Source organism: Cavia porcellus, unplaced genomic scaffold, assembly GCF_034190915.1.
Source record: "Cavia porcellus strain 051 isolate PalLab524CR breed Dunkin Hartley unplaced genomic scaffold, mCavPor4.1 scaffold_19, whole genome shotgun sequence".
Classification (NCBI taxonomy): domain Eukaryota; kingdom Metazoa; phylum Chordata; class Mammalia; order Rodentia; family Caviidae; genus Cavia; species Cavia porcellus.
The window spans coordinates 64141789-64161670 of record NW_026947502.1 but is presented as its reverse complement, the minus strand read 5'-3'; the positions used below and the strand labels follow the sequence as shown (position 1 = coordinate 64161670).

At 51.4% G+C, this 19882-nt stretch overlaps 1 protein-coding gene across 4 annotated transcripts in view; it reads left to right on the top strand.

Moving 5' to 3' along the window:
• The window catches only part of Zc3h3 (zinc finger CCCH-type containing 3), a 90246-nt gene that overhangs the window by 54959 nt on the left and 15405 nt on the right, over positions 1-19882 (top strand). For all 4 annotated transcript variants that reach the window (XM_003463670.5, XM_013145699.3, XM_063231175.1 and 1 more), the window contains exons 5-9: positions 6159-6346; positions 11951-11993; positions 12066-12224; positions 12321-12390; positions 14647-14778. In XM_003463670.5, the coding sequence (XP_003463718.1) occupies positions 6159-6346; positions 11951-11993; positions 12066-12224; positions 12321-12390; positions 14647-14778 (592 nt within the window). The remainder of the gene's footprint in view (positions 1-6158; positions 6347-11950; positions 11994-12065; positions 12225-12320; positions 12391-14646; positions 14779-19882) is intronic.

Here is a 19882-nt window from a genome sequence, read left to right as displayed (position 1 = left end):
GAATAAACACTATCAGAGGTCAGCTGGATGCAGCTCCTTTGAGGACAGGTCAGGGTCTATAAGACAGGTACAGAGGAAGAGAGTAAAGGCTGAACAAGTCTTTCTTTCTCCCTTTTTTGGGGGGGGGGTGGGGTGGGGTTGAACAAGTTGTACACAGAGGGCAGAGCCAGGTCACCCAGCACCTGGTGCAAGGAAGGGAGGGCGTTACAGAGAACAGGTCCCTGGTACTCACCCCACTGCCCCACCTTGTACCATCCCCCATTGTCCCTGTGTGTAACTGACTAGGCCTTCCACTGTTTCCTGCCCTTCCCAAGAGGCGCTGGGAGTACCAGGGCAGGAACCCAAGGCCCTTCTTAGGCCCTGATCTAGGCCTGGTGTATATTCCCTTAGCAGATTCACAAAGCTACTCCTGGGCAGCACAGCAGTGCATCCAGCAGGCATGACCCTGTTCTCTGGGTCTCTGGGAGTCCTGTGGTGCCTAGGACAGGAGGGTCATCTTGGTCTGGCATTGTGGAAGGATTCCCTGATGACATGACACCTGAATTTGGGCTCAGGGTGCCCGGCAGAGGGACAGGTATGCGTGGGCCCAGTGCCAGGAAGGAACACCATGCTTTCTAGGATCAGAAACTTCCCAGCCCACCTCATATGGCCTTGTAATAAGGTCATCTTGAAACCAAGAGGGCCTCCTGCAGAGTTTGGGAAGACTTGATTGAATGTATAATTCCAGACCAAAGGGTGTGGCAGGGTGGTGGAAGGGACCCCAGTTTACATGTTAGGGAGACCAAGTTGATTGCCAGATGTCAGTAGAGGCCAATAGTGGCCTGTCCTGGAGTGGGACCTGTGTGTGAGGGACCCTTAGCCAAAGCCAGTTGTATTATCCCAGAGAGGGAGCACAGCCTGTGAGGGAGGAGAAGGGTCTTGGATGAGGGTGAGTGTAGATGTAAAAATTTGCAGGGAGGAAAGAACAAGCAAAGGATTTTGTTTGTTTCTTTTTTTAACATAGGATTTAAACAGATAGCTTGGGTAATAGTGAGACCACCTAGACAGGGGTGGGGAAGTACAGAAGGGTCCTGGCATGGACCCTCTGGGGCCTCTTGGGAAGGACAGAGCTTCCTCCCTGCTATACTCTGTTGCCTTATACTTAGGAAAGAAATAAGCTTGAGATGCCTCTGCTCTATAATGTTCTCCTTTCCTTGTACTGAGTGCTGAGTTACCTACCTCTGCCCTCTGTGATATACTTACTCAGCCGCTAGTCTCTGCCTCTGGGCCTGACTTGTAGACCCAGACCTTTCCTCAAAGGAGCTGCATCCAGCCTACTACAGGTGGTGTTTATTTACAGATGCCATTGATGCAGCTTTTGGATTTGAAAGTTCCTTGGTGGTGGCTAGGCCACTCAGGAGTCGTCTGATCGTGCCCTGCCCTATGTGATCTAGAGCGCCCCACCCCCTCCCTATCTGCTGGTCCCCAAGTAGTGAGTCAGTCCTGTGGCCAGATTCCATGCATGGAGAAAGTATGGAAGAATAGCACCATACTTCTTGAGTACAGAGGGCCCAACTTCCTGGAGGGCTGGATTTGCAGAAAGGCTCATGGGCAACGCTTAGAAGGTTCCACCAGCTGAGCTGCTGGTGGTCAATCAGTGCTGAGGCCTTCATTCAGGGGCAGGCAGTGTTTTTCATTATGTGTGCATGTGAATATGTGTACACACTGGAGTATGCAGGCTCTATTTGCTTATCTGCACATGCACATGCATAGACCTGGCCAAGAGTCCCATCCTGGTGGTATGTGTATGTTATGTGACGGACCTGGGGAGTGCAACCATGCTGAGACAGGCTCTTGGGTGGGTGGGTCCTGGCCATCACATGTTGGAATTGTACTGACTTTACCATGGCAGCACCCTCAAGGAGAGGCAGATCGTGATGTCCAGAGTCAGCCTTTAAACTCAAATGCAAGCTGGGTATGGTGGTGCACACCTTAATCCCAGTATTTGGGAGGCTGAGACAGGAGGATTGTTGTGAGTTGGAGACCAGTTTGGGCTACAAAGTGAGCTCAAAGCCAGCATGAGCTGCATAGCAAAAACTCTGCCTCAAAAAGACAATAAACAAATGAACTCAAATGCAAGACAGTTGATGGTGGTGGACCTGACTGAGGTGCCCTTAGAGGACGTGGGAGTCATACATTGGGCCTCTGCCCATAGCTGTGCCCAGCCAGAGTGGCAGACCTGCTCCATGCAGTTTTGGGTATCTTAGGAAAACATAGCCTCAGAGACAGCCCCTCTCTGTCATCCCTAGACCCGTCAAAAGTAGGGAAGAGTCAAACTCAACCCTGTGACTGCTCTTGCTGCCTCTCTGGGCAATCTCTGGAAGTTTCTGCTGCTACTGAGGTACTGGATGCACAGCTTTTTTCTTTTTTTTTTTTTTTAATGAACTTACTTTTGTTGTGTGTGTGTGTCTTTCTCCCCATCACCACTGCTTCTCATTTAAAATGTTATCTCCCCCCACCTGTCCTTTGTGTCCCCCCAGGGGGAGAGGGGAGGCCCAGCCTCACCCTGGTGTAGTCAAGGTTATGGTGATAAATCCTGGGGCATTGTCACTTCTATTCGGAGTAAATTGGCTGGCCGCTTTCGGGCTGAAGGAAAGATAATTTGCTGTAGTATTTCAAATGGATTAGAAATGGATTTGAAGGGAAAGTTCATGCCTCCCATTACAAAGGCGAGAAAGAAGACTATCTTAAGGCACTGTTCCCTCCCTGGCCTTCATTATCCACGCTTAATACCTTTCCTATTTTCCAGCGTTAATGAAATTTCCTGGCGGCATGGGCCCGCTGGACGGATGGGAGAAGCCTTTAGATCTGCGGCTCCCGTTGCAGAAAAGGAATTACAGAGCTGTGCCGTGAGGGCAGACGCTCGCAGGGTCCTTGGCCCCACTATTATCTCATTAATTTTATCCCCTCTTCTCTGTACAGTTCGTTTCCAAAGGCTGTCCTCTCCATTAGGGTAACAATTTACTGGAGTGCTGTGACACCCATGGCAGTGAAATGCTACAAGGCCCCACCTGGCGCCCTTCTGCCTCACGTTCCAAAGCCAGCAGGGCCCGGGAGGGATTGGCAAGGGGAGAGGCAGGTGGATGATCTTAAGGCAGGCCCCTTCGCTTCCCCTGGTCAGGCCCAGAGTTTCTCCCCAAGTTCTCCCCTAATCAGCATTCCAAATGCAGATGCTGCACAAGGCTTCCAGGTTCCTTGGGTAAGCGAACAATGGGGGCAGTACCTGTCCCTATTCCCTAGAGGCCCTGGGCCCTGAGGCCACTGCCCAATCTTGGGGTCCACAAGCATATGTGCATGCATACCTGGAACATCAGCAGAGGAACTGCCACATCTCCTGTTCAAGTAGAACCACAGATGTCCCATTTCTGCTATTAAAATGCAGTGAGTTTTTAGGAAGGGACAAGGAGATAGATTGATTGTTCATGATCATCCATAAGAATAAACATGTGGAATAACCAAGACTTTCTGGGGAAGAAGTGTAACAGGAGCCTTTCAGCTTTATGAAGCCATGGTAGAAATCAGTCCTTAATGAAGCTGGCTTCTCCACCTGCAAGTACAGGCAGCTGGGTGTGCTTATTGGCCTCAGCCTGAGCCCTTGCTGGCTTCTGGTCCTTTGCTAGCTCCAGCCAGAGGTTCCTCGAGTGTAGAACCAAGTGGGGCAGACTTTATGGACTGAAACTTCATGGAAATGGAGGTATTCTCTGCAGTTTTGGCAGGGGAGCCTGCTGGCTTATAGCTACATCACAGTGCTTTAATCCTTGCTGTGTCTGTGTGGTTTACACTGGGGAAGGGTGGGCAGGGAGCAAGCTCTGCCCCTTTGATGCATTTTTCAGCCCTCCAGGATACCTTTGGAGGAGGTCTCAGAGAGGGTCCTCAATTAGAGAATTACCCCCATAGGTGAGTTCTTGCAGGGTTGGTCCCCAGAGAGCAGTTAGGCTCTGGTCTGGCACCTGTTATCCCTCATTGCTTTCTGGAAGCTGGGGACTGACTCAGCTGCTCTATGAGCAGAGGTGGGGCACTCTGGACAGGTCTGCCTGGGGCTAGGGCAGGGCCTCGTGAGGCAGAAACAGGGCTGGCCATCTCACCTCTCAGCACTGCTCTAGCCCAGGCCCTGAGGGCCGGCTATGGCTGCCAGGCTGGGACAGACCCAGGAGCCTTTTGGCCTCAAGCCAAGTAAGCTGAAGCAGCCACTGCCCTGGTCCAACTTCTTGATTGTGGCTTAGAGTCAATTTAGAATCTTTTGTGCCTTGGCCATAGCTCTCACAGTGTAGCTAGACCATCTCTGAGCAGGACTGACAGAGTTCTGTAAGTGAGAGGCTGATTCAGAAGAAGACCATTTGTGGCCTGGCCCTTCCTCACACCCTAACCTGATCCCAGTGCAAACTGAGGGTACAGGAGCAGGTTCCAAGGCCAGATGACAGCCTGGACCCCTGAGCCTGACTGAGTTACCCTGGAAATGGTTGGGGCCAGCAAGATGCTTCAAGGGGTTGCTGGAGCATGCAGTAGGTGGGTCCAAGGGACAGGCAGGCAGCTCACCATAGCTGGCCCCTTGGCAGGACTCTTTCCCTCTATGATTGGTGTTTGTGAGTTTGAATTTTAATTAAGGAAAACTGGGTTATGTGCCTTCTGTGGCTTCCCTGCCGCTGTGTTTGTACTTACACCGCAGCTTTAATCCCCTGAATGACCAGCTCACTTTGCTCACATTATCTCACTAATGGGCCCACTGTGGCCACTGGCTGGCGAGTTATCCCAACTTGCAGATGGAAACTGAGGCAGAGGGGCTGTCGTGCTGAATTCTGGGAGAACAGATGACTCCATGAGCAAGGCTGCTGTCCCCAAGATCTGCTTTCTGGGTGGCTTACCCTGGGTGCAAGGCTGGCTCTGACAGGCAGTGCTGTAGGTATCCTCTCCAGCCAAGGGAGTGAGCCTCCATCTATTGTTGCTTGGCAGCCCAGATCTGGGGGCATCTGTCAGTGGCATTGGCTGGTTAGCTCCAGGCAGAACTTGGGGTCTTGGTGCTAGTCCTGGATGGGCTATATGGGTGTGAAGGCCAAAAGGGGCATGCTGGAGGATCCAGAAGGAAGGGTCTGGCCTGTTGTCAGGCCAGGGTCGGCTACCTTCATTTCCCACTAAAGTTGTGTCCAGGGCTGACGTGGAGGCTGCTGTGGACCCTGATGATGGGCAACTGGCACCCAGGTTTGCCAGTTGGGTGCAATACATATAGTCAGAGGCCCTAGTGTTGTAAGCAGATTCTGAGTGAATGTGGAATTAAGCTTGTATTAACAAGTTACTGCTGAAATGCATCCTGAGGGTCTGGTCTCCATAGTGGACCCTGTGTGTGCCTGGTGCTAGGCACTGAGCCCTCTTAGAGACAGCCTGCCCACATCACAGTTGGGCATGGCCTTTCCCCAAATTGGCCTGAGCTCTGGCAGGACAGACCCATGAATAAGGAAGGGAGCGTTAGGGGGCCTCTGGGACTCAAGATCTATCTAGCCTAGGTCTGCTGTCCTGTTTGAGCTGTCATGTGTTAGTCCTGTGCCACAACTCACACACTCCCCATAGTTCCCTGACACAGCTGGCGTCTGGCTGGGGTCTGTTAGGCTGTCTTCTGCATGCTCTCTTTGCAGCACTCTGAGCAGTAAAGGAAAGTGGGCAGGACAAGGGGTGGTCCCTGCTGACCCCATGGCATCTGCCGTCTGAGGACAGTGTCTAGCGATGGCCACCAGCCTTGGCAGAGATCCAAGGGGCCAGGGCCCTGCTCTACTTCTTATCACTCCCTTGCAGTCCAAGGAAGCCATCCCTGGGAGGGCACTGCCAACGCTAGTTCATGTTGATTGTGTCCAAAAGAAGGGTACATGCTGAAGCAGACTGTTCCTTCGCTGTGGCCCTTGGTAAGCACAGGGGTTCCTCACTGGTTTGGATGTTGTCTTGCTCTGGGACTTCATGTCCCATTCTTTGGTGTCCCTGCAAAAAAGTGGGGAACAGAGGTCTCTTGGTGGTTAGACTGATAGCCAGTGACTTTCCTGGCTACTTTGTATCCTAGACAGTGTCCTGGACTGGGTTCTACACCTAGTGCTCATCCTGGGCCGTGTTTGATGGGCATTTTTCCGTCTCTGCAGGTCCCTAGTGCTGAATCGCCTGCGTCCAGTTGTCACTGGGAGTGGCAAAGCCACATCTGGCTCTCCTCGATGGCGGAGCAAAGGCTACCGCTGTATTGGAGGAATTCTGTACAAGGTGTCAGCCAACAAACTCTCCAAGACATCCAGCCGACTGGGTGATGGGGGTAACAGGACCCTCCTCCGCTCAGGTGAGGTGGGATACTGGAGACTGTGTGGTGAGGCATGGCAAGCCTTAACATTGAGGCTTTCCCAGGCCTTGGCTTCAGGCTTTTCCTTACAAAGGGGACACAGTGACAAGGTCAGGGGCCTGGGGTTTCCAGGAAGTCAAAGGAGTGCTTGCTCATGGGTAACATCCCAGTCTGGGAATTAATTTTACTCCTGGAGACACACACAGCTTTGGTAGCAATCTCTATTGAGGTCAACAGGGCAGCCAGAGCAAGGAGGGTGCTGGCAGGCCTTCTGCCCACCGTCCCCTGGGAAGGCTCACATGGTGCCTGTCTCTCGCTTGCCTGAGCAGCCCCCTATTTTCTATGGGGGGGCGGAATGGAGTGCCTGTGTTTTGCTCCTGGATAAAGGATGAGCCAGGTATGGCAAACACGCCCGGGCGAGCGAACACCTGAGACCGTGGTGCCCTAATCGCATTGGTGATGCCTCGACAACTGTGTCTAGAGGCAGTCGCTGCCACCACCACAGGCCTGCACGGCAGGGGAAACGGGCTGAGGAGAAGGAAATGCCTTGGATGCGCTTATTGTACAAATTAACTAGAAAAATATTTTGGTTTCAGTCCAATTTTATCCCCTTCCTTGTCCAAAGGGGAAAAAAAGGCAAGATTGTAGGTGGTGGTGTAAGTAGAGGAGGCCCAGTTGCATCCAGCCACCCCATCCACCTACTAAAGGGGCTGGATTGGGTAGAGCGCAGTGCTCCAGGCAAGGTCTTCGGAGGTCAGGGAGATGTCCTTCCCCACGGGCCGACTCCTCCAGCTGCCCCACCTGGCTGTGATCCCAGGGCCTATCAGGACCCATGAATTTCACACTGCCGTTTTTTTTTAGGCAGGATGTCTTAGGAATAGGGTTTCTAAGAGCAGCACTGGGCACAGGGCTCTGCCCTCCCATAGGTCCCTTTTCCCTATCCATGCTTTGCAGTGATCTTACGCCTCTAGCTCCTCTTCTGCTCCACCCAGTGAGTGGTCTTGAGGGCATGTGAGGAGCTAGAGTAGTAGGCCCAAGGTGTGGGTCAGTGACTGGGCCTCGTAAGCCCCAGGGTATGACACCTCGGGTTAGGGGAAGGCCCACTCAATGCCCTGTGGTCCCCACTGTGGTCATTTCTGACTCCAGAGCCACATCCACCTGCAAGTGACCACCACCTCCTGACAGATGTGTCCCCACTCCCAGTGTGGCACCTGGTCCCATGCTGGTGGCTTCTCCCCTCATACCGCTGTATTCTTCTCTGAGTAGGTCCTGCTGTTCACGTATGCTGGGCTGGGTGAGATGGAGCTGTGCCCACCACACCAGCTCTTCAAATACCCTCATGTCCACAGGAGATGGGGTGAGAGATTGAGGCCAACAGGGTGGCTGGCAGTTTGGATTTGATCTCTTTACCAGCATAGCACCCTCCACTGAAGGATGGCTGGGGAAAGTCAGCCTGCTGCTCTGAGCCTGTGAGGGAACAGGGCAGGCTGGGCTGTCACTCCTTGGGAAACTGCCTCCCTGCACTGGGACACCTGGAACCCAGTGCTGAGCTTTGCAGAATGTTCCCGTTTGCACATGTGGCAGAACCTGGCAGATACAGGGCTCCTGATGTCATGACACTGTAGACTGTCCATCCCTTGCCCACTGGCCCCCACCTCAGCACCACCCTTGACCTTTGAAGCTGGCTGACAGCGAATCCCTAGCCCCTTCAGGTACCTCACACTCCATTAGGGGCAACCACCCAAAAGCCAGCCTTGGTGCTCAGTCCCAGAGAGGGCAGCAGGGGTCCTGAGGCCTCTTCACTCTTGCCAAACCAGCTTCAGCTGCCGCTGTGGGATTCAATGCTTCAGTGGGACTTAATCCTTCCCTTCTCAGGGAGGAGATGTGGGGCATGTAGTCAGGTACTGAGCCTTAGGAGGTGGTCTAGTCAATAGGTGAGCTGAATGGACCTGACTGCAGCTGCCCAGACCTCCTTTGTGGCCCCACTTCACTCAGAGGAAGGTGGATTGCTCTGAGCTGTGGGCTGCTGCTGACTAGCCTACTTAGATGAATTATAATTAAAGAAATAAATTTCCTCCCCTGGCATCAGCAGTACTTTGACTTCTGTAAGAAAATGAAGCCTACCTTGGGAGGAAAAAGCTCTAACCCCTCTTCTGGCTGCTCCTCCACACTCTTGAAGACAGAGTCTCAGCAATCCTGAAACTAAACCCCTCCCTCCCAGGTCCACCTGCTGCTCAAAGCATCCCCATGGACCCTTCTCCTCTACATCCTTAGGCTTTGGACCTGTACCTTCAGCTGATGGCCTGCCAGTTCCTGTGGTGGTCAGGAGTCCCAAGTCTGCCAGCAGAGCTACCTGCCCTGATCCTGGCTGTAGAACTAGCTCTGCTTGTTCTGAGTCCCCAGGGCCTCAGAGCTGAATAAGGAAGAGGTGGGCTGTGGTCCCCTCTCTGCCACGACCAGCTGTCGCATCTTCTTGTGAATCTGGTCTCTAGACTCCCCTGCTGGGGTGCCATAAAGTCACACAGAAGGGCGCATGAGGGAGGCCTTATCAGGTACGCTATCGAAGCCAGAGCTCTGGGTCACTGAGGCTCCATCCCTGGATGCCTCCCTCTGCCATTTTTGTCAGAGTGAGATTATGTGTACTGTGCCCTGGCAGGGCCTAATGGACTCTCAACTGAGATGGCCCCTGTTTTGACTCCCTGGGAGCATGTCAGGGACATGCTCCTGCTGGGTGGACCTGAGCAAGAACCAGGGACTGAGGAGCCTCTTGAGTTTAGGAGATGAACTGTTTGCCCCAAGGCTGCCTTTAGAGGACCACTGAGCAGGTGGGGGCACAGTGAAGCAGATGGGGCAGCAGGGAGCCAGCATCTATTTCAGGAAGCACCTAGGAAGTAAGGCAGCACCTTGTGCTCCGAGGTCAGGTTGATTAGACAAGCTCTTTGCACCTCCCTTGCCTCCTCCAAGCCAGCTACTTTATGTGCATTTTTAACATTGCAAAGCATTTGGAAAGGTGCCTCTAGTTCTTGTCAAAACTCCTACTGTGAACCCCATGCTGGCATGTTTTTAAAAGCAGAAAGTGGAAAGAGGAGAAAACCATCCTCTTCAGGTCCTGATAGGCAGTGTATGATGCTTGTGTGTCCCTGACCAGAGCAGATGGCACCAGTGTCACTGGCAGCCTGAGTGACAGCCCAGGAACCAGCATACACTGTCAGATTATCAAATCACATGTCACTTGTAGCTAAGGTTGGCAGGTGCAAGGGCGCATCCAGGCCACCTGGACAGGGTTCCACTGCCACCCTGTGGACAGGTGTCCCCAGCAAGAACAGAAGCAACCATAGGCCCTCCTTCTTGTCCCTGTAAGACTCTTTTGACTTCTTTCGATCTTGCTGACTCCCTACTCTGTTCCCATGTTTCTGCTTATGCCCTCAGTACCCCATCTCCACCCCAGGGTACCATTATCAACGCCTACCTGTTGCTGGGCTAGGGGAACAGGGTTCAGCTGCCCAACAGTGAGCACTTCCTTTCTGCAGGGTCTCACTGCTCAGCCCTGGAGGTACTCTTTGATCATGAAGACACTGAGGCAGAGTGAGGGTGACGGCTGACCAGAGGGACACAGGGAACTCCAGGAGGGCAGTGTCTGTCCTCCCGCCTTGTCCAGCACAGCCTCATGCTATTCCCTGAAACTCAGGATAGTAGGCCGTTCCTGTCTAGTGGGTACTGATCTTGTGTTGGGTCCAGTATCCCGGAGGTGCCATCATGTGGCACTGCCTAGCCCTCCCTGGGGAGGAGCTGAGCTTCCAGTCTGTGCCACTAGAAGGAGTTAGGATCTAGACAGGCTATGGGCTGTGCAGATCTTGGGGAGTGAGGGCCAATGAGGACAGCTAACAGATACCTTGAGGGCACTGATTGAGAAAGCTGCCCCAGGGCAGCAACCAGATATGTGCATTTTTAACACACTAACAACCCTCCCCATACCCATGTATCCTGGACTGCAGGTTTCTTCGGGGCACATGCAAGAAGACTATGTGGTCTTTAGAGCCAAGCATTTTGGAATATCCCTTTTTAAAATCTGGATAGCGTTGTCATCACCTCAGGTCCTCAGAATTTCTGAGTGATGTCATTTTTGCCTCCTGGCGCCGTATTCATTTCAGCAGCTGCTCTGTAGGAAATTGGACCTGGTCTGGGAAGGTCATGTGCGTATTTGAGGAAGACAGGGAAGCAAGCTTGAGCAGGCCCTGCCCTGCTCTGCCCAAAAGCCCAGGGCTGGCCTGTGCCTTTAAAAAGCAGGTAGCTGAAAAAGAAGGGGGCGCGGCTGGGGGTTTAGCTTAGCGGCATAAGCACCTGCCTTGCAAGCAGGTAGTCGTGAGTTCGATCCCTGGTACTGAGAGAAAAAAAAAAAAAAAAAATAGAAAAAACAGGTAGCTGGCCAGGCACAGTGGCACATGCCTGTGATTCCATTTCCTTGGGAAGCTAAGGCTGGATGATCAAGAGTTTGAAGCCAGCCCGAAAACAATTTAACAAGATGTTATTTCAAGATAGAATTATAGGGGCTAGGGATGTAGTTGAGATAAGCTCAGTCTAGGCCCTCCCTGCAAGTGCCTGCCCCTGCTACATGGGCCCTGAGTCTTGAGGAGCCATCCTCTTCATACCACATTGATTACCTCGGAAAGACCTGAGCAGACCCCATGTTCACAAGGCACCAGCCAGAACCACAGCCTGCATTTCAGGCTTTGTCACCATATTCTTCTCTGTTGTGTAGTTTTCTTTTGATTTCATTTTGTAACACTTTAATGTTTGTTGGTTTGGTTTTTTTTGTTTGTTTGTTTGTTTGTTTTTTTTGTTTTTTTTTTTTTTGTATCAGGAATTAAACGCGGCCTCCCTTGCCAGGCAGGCACTGTGCCACTGAGCTCATCCCCAGCCGTACAATCCTTTAAAAGTGTTAAAGCTCTTCTCTTACAAAGCCAATTCATGTGTGGCTCATATTTGCCATCTTGGTCTAAGTAAACTCCTCCAGTACTGGTCCTCTTCTTGTCCCACTTCTGGGCTCTGGCAAAGAGAGGCACCACCACTGATATTAACACCATTCACAAGACATCTTCCTGGGTGGCCAGGCTGAGGACAGAGCCTAGAGAGACATCCGCTGGCCAGTCATTGCCTCAGCCTAAGGTCCTTCCCCATGAACAACCCAGTTGTCCATGGAACCCAGGGAGATCAGGAGCCAGTAGGTAGGGAGATCCACTCACTGTCCAGCTAGCTGGAGTCAGCAGGAGCCAACTGGCCACCTCAGTCATTCTTGAATAGCCACTGCCTTTCAGGGGCTGCCGGGCATACTGACTCAGAGGGTACCAACAGGAATCTTGTACTGTCCCACCCTTGAGCAATGCCAGACCTGGGACCCAGTGTTTTATGTTTATAGTACGAAATGCTGGAGCTGTGCCCCAAAGGAGGTAGTAATGATTTGCAGAGTGTTGGGGACCCCCAGGGGGCCTTAGTCAGATGGGTCAGTGGGGAAAGGGTATGAGGCTTAGCTCAGGGTTCAGGGGAAGTTGGGCAGGGCTGCATACTAGGCTTTGCTTGATGTATCCCCACCTCTTTCTGCTATAGGCCGATTGGACCCTGCCAGCAACTGCAGCCGCTCCTTGGCCAGGTGCGTCCCCTGGGGCTGGATATGGGGGCTACCTTATCCTCCTTGGGCTCATTTAATTCTTCCTGTCTGCAGCCGGGCCGTTCAGCGCAGCCTGGCCATCATCCGGCAGGCTAGGCAGAAAAAGGAGAAGAGAAAGGAATATTGTATGTACTACAACCGCTTCGGCAGGTGCAACCGTGGTGAGCTCTGCCCATACATCCACGACCCTGAAAAGGTTGCTGTGTGTACCAGGTGCCCTGCCTAGTCTTGCTGCATGATTTAGGGGATGAGGGAGGGGCTGACACCATCCTAGCAACCCTCCCCATACCCATGTATCCTGGACTGCAGGTTTCTTCGGGGCACGTGCAAGAAGACAGATGGGACCTGCCCCTTCTCCCACCACGTATCCAAGGATAAGGTGAGTGTCACCTGGCCAGCAGGCTCCCTTCCCCAGACACTTTTGGTTTTCTCTGGGCTAGAGATGGCAGCCTCTGCTGCCAGTGTCCCTTGCCTCTCACCTCTCTACCTCTGTGTCTGGGTAGTATCACTGTGATCTCTCACCACACAGAAGGGTCTCTCTTTTCTATTCCCCAGTACCCAACCTTACAAGACCCACCTTCCTTATACCCCCATGACATACACAGGGGAAGGCTACCCTACAGGTACCTCCTGGGCACAGGGCTGAGGCCTCACCTGGCTCCTCAGGCCTAGGCTTGGCCAAGATGTGATTCTATGGGGGCCAAAGGCTCTCCTCGGTAGAGTGGATGGGGCAGCAGGGAGGTGAGCCCTGGAGGAAAGGGCTGAGAGTGCTAAGGGCTGGGCTCAGTGCTGGCTGGACACACAGAGCCTGCAGGACACCTGGAGGCCTTACCCCATACACAAGGCCGCCCTGCTGGCCCCTTTGAACATGGCAGCTGAGGGGAAGAGCCAGTGTGCAGCTACAGTGTGAGGGAGGTGGTGTGGGCGAGGCCCACTGCTGTTCTGACAGCTTTTCCCCTTGAGGAGCTTGGAGAGAATCAGCATTTTTCTTCCTAATCGAGCTTCGAAACTCTGTCGTGAGCAATTTGGAAATTCACGTCGAGTTTCGGGTTCATTAAGCGCCAGCTCCAAAGCCGGCACACACTCCAAGCTGTCTGATATGTGGGCCCGCGCCAGCGCCCTGAATTAATGTTATTGTTATTTGTGTGGACGTGGCGGGGTGCAAACAAGGTTAATTGAAATGAGAATGCAGTTTCCTCTTGGTAACGGCCCCACTCTGACAGCCAGGAGGAGCTCTGCTTGGTGTTAAGAGTTGGCTTTATTATCCCTTTTTATTAGAGCTAATTTGGGCTCTATATCAAAAACCACATTAAGGGAATTGTCTACAGCCACACTACCACCATCCCCAAATGGGGCCCCCAGCCCCTCTTCCCTCTGCGGCTGCAGTTAAAAGACAATTAAAAATAAACTCTTGCTCGGTAAATCACCCTTTGTTTCTTTGATTTCTCCCTCCTTCCCTCTCAGTTTCAGGGCTCCTGTGTGGCTTCTCCTTCCTCCTTAGCCTCAGACAGGGTCCTGCCTCTCCCTTTCCCCACTTCATTCTAGAAAAGTGACTGCTTTTTACATCCTCTTAGTTCCAGGACCCTGGAGTGCTTACCCTTCCCACTGTTGGCTCTCTGCTGAACAGCCCCCAGCTGGCCTGGAACCACATTGTGGCCACCGGGAACCTGAGGGGCTAGGGTCTGACACAAGACATAGCAGGAGGGACCCCAGGGGATGCCCTCTGTGGCTACGTGTTGACTCACCTGAGTCTGGACAGTGACACTGCCCCATTTCCTGGGCAGCCCAGGAGGGAAAGGGGGCTGGTCCACAGGAGAAGCAGGAAGATAAGTTACTTGGAAAATGTAGAGACCCGTCCCCACAAAAACACACATGGTCTGCCCCTGCTTATTTCCTTTCTTGGTGGCCCTAGCCCAGTACCTATGTCTTAGGCCTGAGTTTTGCCAAGCTGGGCAGGGCAGGTTGTATCTCTTTCCCGTGCTGGTCCAGAGGCTGATAGCAAGTGGTGATCACAGCCCCAGTTACCTGACTCTGTGCTGGAAGTGAAGCGGGGCATTGAGCTGCTAGGTCACATGCCTGCCCATTTCTGTCAGTAGCAGTGAGGGTGGATCACACACACTGCCTCAGGCCCCTGGGTCTTCTCAGACCCTTCCTGCTGACCCTGTGGTCAGTGCCAGACCCAACCTGTTCCAAGGCACGTGTGTCAGGTGACCACAGACTCCTTGGCTGGGTGTCCAGCCCCAAGGCTGTATCACACATGCTGGCCCCAGGGACAGTGTGATGCTGAGGGCTTCCAGCAGCTGTCTTACCTCAGCTCCTAGCCCAGATGCTAGGCAAGCTCAGAAAATGTGAGAGACCAGGCATTGCCCACCTGGGTCCAAGCCCTTGCTGTAGTCTGCTCAGCTGTAGTGTCCTTATCTGGGCAGAGTAAAGGCAGCCATGCTGGCCACCTGACTGTGCAGTAACCCCTGCCACTCAGCTCCTGCTGACCATCACAGTGCATTCATTTCTCAAGAGGGCCTTGTAAGAGTCTCTAAGCAGAGTCTTTGTGGCTTACATCCAGCTGTGAGGCCCTGGATGGGGCCTTTGGAGTAGGATCCACTCTCCTCACTTTTACTCTCCCTTCCTCCTACAGATGCCTGTGTGCTCCTACTTCTTAAAGGGAATTTGCAACAACAGCAACTGCCCCTATAGCCATGTGTATGTGTCCCGCAAGGCCGAGGTCTGCAGTGACTTCCTCAAAGGCTACTGCCCGCTGGGTGCCAAGGTGAGGGGCTGTGGGTGAGTGTACAGGTATGCATGAGTAACTTTAGCTACCTGCAGCCTGATCTTCTTCAACATTCCCAGCATCTTCTGTGGTGGTCATGTGGCTCGTCCATAGCCCTGAGGTGGTCACTGTCATTACGTCCACCTTATAGGTAATACAGAGGTCTAACAACTTGCCCAACGTCACACAGCACCAGGGCAGAGTGGAGTTTGAGGAAAAGTGTGTCCAAGAGGACCTGTGTCCCCCAGGGCATCAAGGGTGCACAGTAGGGATAGAGTGATGGCTGGGCCAGCAACATCCCCAAGAGACTGCTGTGGGGTGAAGGGGACATCAGAGATCTTGAGAATCACAGGGCTGTGGATGGATGTGGAGTCAGTGGCTTCCCTGGGATGGCAGGTGGTAGACGTATGATCTACTCCCACTTATTTGGGACCGAGGAGCCACACTGAGGCCAGAAGTGTCTTGTATAGCAGCTAGAGCCCACTGGAAACACCTAGGGCCAATAGCGTGTCAGGGACCCAAACAGGAGGGCTGTATCTATGCTCAAAGTGCAGCCAACTTGCCGTATCCCTCACACCATCTCACCTGTTGGCTAGGCCCTGTGGGAACCCTCTTCCCACAATCCTCCATACCTGTGCTTCCACCCTCGGGCTCGTGGCAAGGGTGAGGGTAGACATGCTCTAAGAGGGCTCTAAGAGGGCTCTGTGGTGCTGGCCTGAAACAGAGTCATCATGCATATTTTCAGGCTCCACAGCTAGACTCACTGCTGCCCCTTCAGCTATAAAATCTCAGGAAGGTTGGCCCTGCCTCAGGCCTACAGGCTAGAGGGGAAATCCCCAGTGAAGTTGGGGTCACTAGGACACCACGCCCTCTGTCACTGGCTTCATACTGTAGGTACCACCCAGAAGCAATCCTGTACTTTCTGGTCCAGCTTTTACCTTACCTCCTCTCATTCTACCCACCCACCAATGTAGCCATGGCGCCCCCTTCTGAGACAAATACTGAGGGTGCTGGGAGCCAGCCTGACTCTGCTGTAGAACTGCACTGGCTGCAGGAGGTGTGGGGGCCTACAGAGCTGACATTTACCTGGAAGGGCACCAGGCCTGGCAGGGAAGCCCCTCCTGGAGGTGGGCCTAGATAAGTAGCTCCAGGCCCTGGTCCAGGTGGGGGCAGATGCCCATGGAGGGCATAGATGATTATCATAAAATATTCCAATTTAAATGAAAATATCAAAGCGATATTTAAATCTTGCTTCTATTAGTGGAAGTGCTTACTGTGTCCCTTTCCACGTGTCAGCGCTGCGTTGCTGCTGCATGATGGATAGCAGCTTGTAATTATATATGGGGAAAGCGCTGAGCCGGCCAGATCCAGTGGGAGGGGAGGCAGCAACCTGGGCCTGTGAGGGTTAATTTTATTCTCTAAATAATATAAAAAATGCTGAGTCGTCACCTTGTGCCTGAAGTAGAAGTCCTCAAATGGGCCCCAGAGAGTTTATAATATTCCACTGAATCAAGTGAAATTGTTAACCTTGCTTCATAAAGCCATGGCTTGTTAAAGAGGCGCATTCCCTTTTCTTTTGAATAATTTAGGCTGGGAGTAAATCTACATGCCTTTCCATCCTGGGAACCATGAGGCTTTCCAGGGTCTGTGGCTCAGAGGTCAGCTTCTGCCAAATGCCCAGCTCCATGCTGGCCAGCTGTCCTGAGCACCTGGTCTTCAGGTCAGATTGGTGACTGCAGGACACCTTGGGGGCACGTGTGTCCTCCCAGTTAGTGGCAAGTGGCAGATATGGCATGTGTTTTCCTTCAACTGCTGGCAGTTGACTACAGTTTACCTCCAGCACTTGATAGTTGTGACACCATCTACACCCTCAGAGACTCCTTCCCAATTATCTGTGCTTTGTGGGAGGTTCTCAGAGTCTCTAGGAAATCCTGCCTATGCCACTAGCCTTGACAGCACTTGATGTTTCTAGTGCATCAGAGTCTTTCACGCCTGCAACCTCACGTGCAGGAGGGATCACACTCACCCCTCTGTTCCATCACTGTGTGTCCCAGTGCATTGGAACCTGTTTCATTATTACAGTCTCTGTTTATCTCAGCCTGCCTGGATCTGGCCAGCAGGAGGCCGTCAAGCTGTTCCTGTCCCTTGCGTACACCTCTAACATGTCTGTAGTGCTTTCCTCCTTTCTGGCCCTGTGGTAAGATCCAGCTCTGAATAGCCACTTACCCAAAGAGCTGTGATTCCTTCTGGGTGCATTTAAAGCTGTGCTCAGTAGCTGGGCATGGTGGTGTACACTTGTAATCCCAACACTTGGCAGACTGAGGCAGGAGGGTTTATACAAGTGCGAGCCTACATAAAGAGACCCTGTCTCAAAAAACAAACAAAAAATAAAACTGTGCTAAGCCAGGCATGATGCTGCATGTCTGAAATCCCAGTGCTCAGGAGGCTGAGGCAAGGAGGTTCACTGTGAGTTTGAGGCCAGACTGAGCTACAGAGTGAGTTCAAGGCCAGTCTACATAGTGAAATCCTATCCCAGATGAAAACCACAGCAACAATGAAAGCAAAATAAAATAAAACAAAACTAAACTAAACAAACCTGTATGCTCAGTGTAGTTGTGGCTATGCTGCCTGCAGCCAGTGTATAGAGCTGTGGGGGTCCAAGGGGAAGCACATGCTACATGTGTTGGGTTACACCCGCGTGTTTTGGTCTCAGGCCCCGTCCTGAGGTGGCCTGGGCTGAGTGTTAGGTTTCGACTCCTGCTGAGTCACAGGGCCTCCCTGCCTGTGATCTCTTGGTCAGTCACAGACACTCCTGGGCCCTCTGCACAGCTGCTTCCTGGTTTTCCTGCCTGTCACCAGGCATCATTTTCACCAGTGGTGTTCATCGTCAGGCTGAACTTTGTATTTTTTGTGAGACATGGTCCTTCCATTTTCCCCTGGATTGGTGCAACACTTCTACTACCCATGGTCACAGAGCCCCCACAGCTGCCGCATTGGACGTCACTAGCCTGATGAGGCCCTGTGCAGCCCGCTGATCTGCTACCTGGGTGAGGTGGGCAGCCACCTCAGCTTGTTTACCTCAGTGTATTTCTTTATTTGGGGTTTTGTTTTGTTTTTTGAGACAGGGTCTCACTAATTAACCCAGGGTGGCATTGAACTCACAAATTGTGAATTTATGAGTTCACATAAATTGTAGCCCAGGGTGGCCTCAAACTTGTGCCACCATGTCTGGCTTTTTTTCGGGGGGTGGGGGCAAGATCTCACTGTGTAGTTTAGGCTGGCCTAGAACTCACTGTGTAGTTTAGGATAACCTTGAACTGAAAGCAATCCTCCTGTCTCAGCCTCCCAGGTACAGGGATTGTAGGATTAATTGAAACATAATTAATCTTTATGAAGTTGGACTAATGACTCTGCTTGCCTCAGGAGACTATAAGATCAGAGGAGGGGAGGGAGGTAGCTACAGGCTACTGGACTGATTCCTAGAGATCAGCTGTTGGGCGCTTGTGTGTCATGGGAGACCTCACCTAGTGTCACTTCATACAAATCACTTCTTCTACCTGTTTATTTTCTCCCTCTGATGTAGTGGCCCCAAAAGGAAATGATAAACTGCTTTATTGAGTTAAAATATGTATAACATAATTCACCCACTTAAGTATACAGTTCAGTGGTTTTTTGGTTTTTTTTTTTTGTCTTTTTCCTTTTTATCGGTACCGGGGATCGAACTCACGACTGCCGGCTTGCAAGGCAGGCGCTTATGCCGCTGAGCTAAATCCCTAGCCCCAGTTCAGTGGTTTTATGCATACTACTTTTGGGAGGCAGTGCTGGAAATTGAAGCTGGAGGCTTGTGCATGCTAGCCAGCGCTCTAACACAGCTACACAGCAGCTCCTACATTGTTGATTTTTTTAGAAATTGTAAAATAGTACATTTAAAGTCTACTGGGGGTTTTTTGTTGTTTTTTGGGGTTTTCTTTAGGAGGGAGTTGGTATGTGGGATTGAACTCAGGACTTCAGGTTTGCCAGGCTGTGTTGCTGAGCTGTATCCCCAGCTAAAGTCTACTGTTCTGACTTTTTAATAATGTAATTCTTTTTCCTTTGTGATACTGGGAGTTGCATTCAGGACCTTCACACTGAGCTATATCCCCAGCCCTTTTATTTTGAGATCTCATCAAGTTGCTAAATTACTCAGGCTGGGCTTGAAGTTATGATCCTCTTGCCTCAGCTTCCAGGAATTATAGGTGTGCATCTCCATACCTTGCTCACTTTAACGATTTTTAAGTGGATAATTTGGTGGTTTTAATTACATTCACAATATTTACAACCATTGTTACAATCAAATATTTCCATAAGTTTTTCATTACCCTAGACCAAAACATTTTAAACCTATTAAGCAGTAACTCTTCTTTCCTCCCTGCCTCCAACCCTTGGTAGCCTGTATTAGTCATTTCTTATAAATATTTATTCTTTATAAATATTTGTTCTTTTGTGTCTGGCTTCTTTCACTTAGCATTGTGTTTTTAAAGTTCATCCGTATTGTAGCATGTGTCAGAACTTTGTTCCTTTCCATGACTGAATGATACTGAATTAATGTCACTACAGGTTCTGTCTGTTCATCTGTTTATGGATTGTAGATTTTTCACACCTTTTGACTACTATGAGTAATGTAATGAACATTGACATACAGGTATCTGCTTTTACTTCCTTAAAGAATAAATCTAGGAGTGGAATTGCTGGATCAAATGGTGATCCGTTAGATTTTTTTTTTTTTTTTTTTTTTTTGGTCTTTTTGGGACAGGGTCTTGCTATGCAGTTCAGGCTGGCCTCAAGCTCACTTTGTAGCCTAGGCTGGTCTCTAACTCACAACGATCCTCCTGCCTCAGCCTCCCGAGTGCTGGGATTACAGGTGTGATCCGTTAGCTTTTTAAGGCACTGCCTTGCCGTGTTCCACAGTGCTGGGCCATTTGACATGCCCACCGGTGCTTAATGATCTTCTTAGCTCTAACCATTTTTTGTGTGTGAATACTTTAGGATTTTTAAATATATAAGAGCATGTTATTTGCAAATAGGATGCAAATTTTACTTCCTTCATTTCAACTTAAGATGCCTT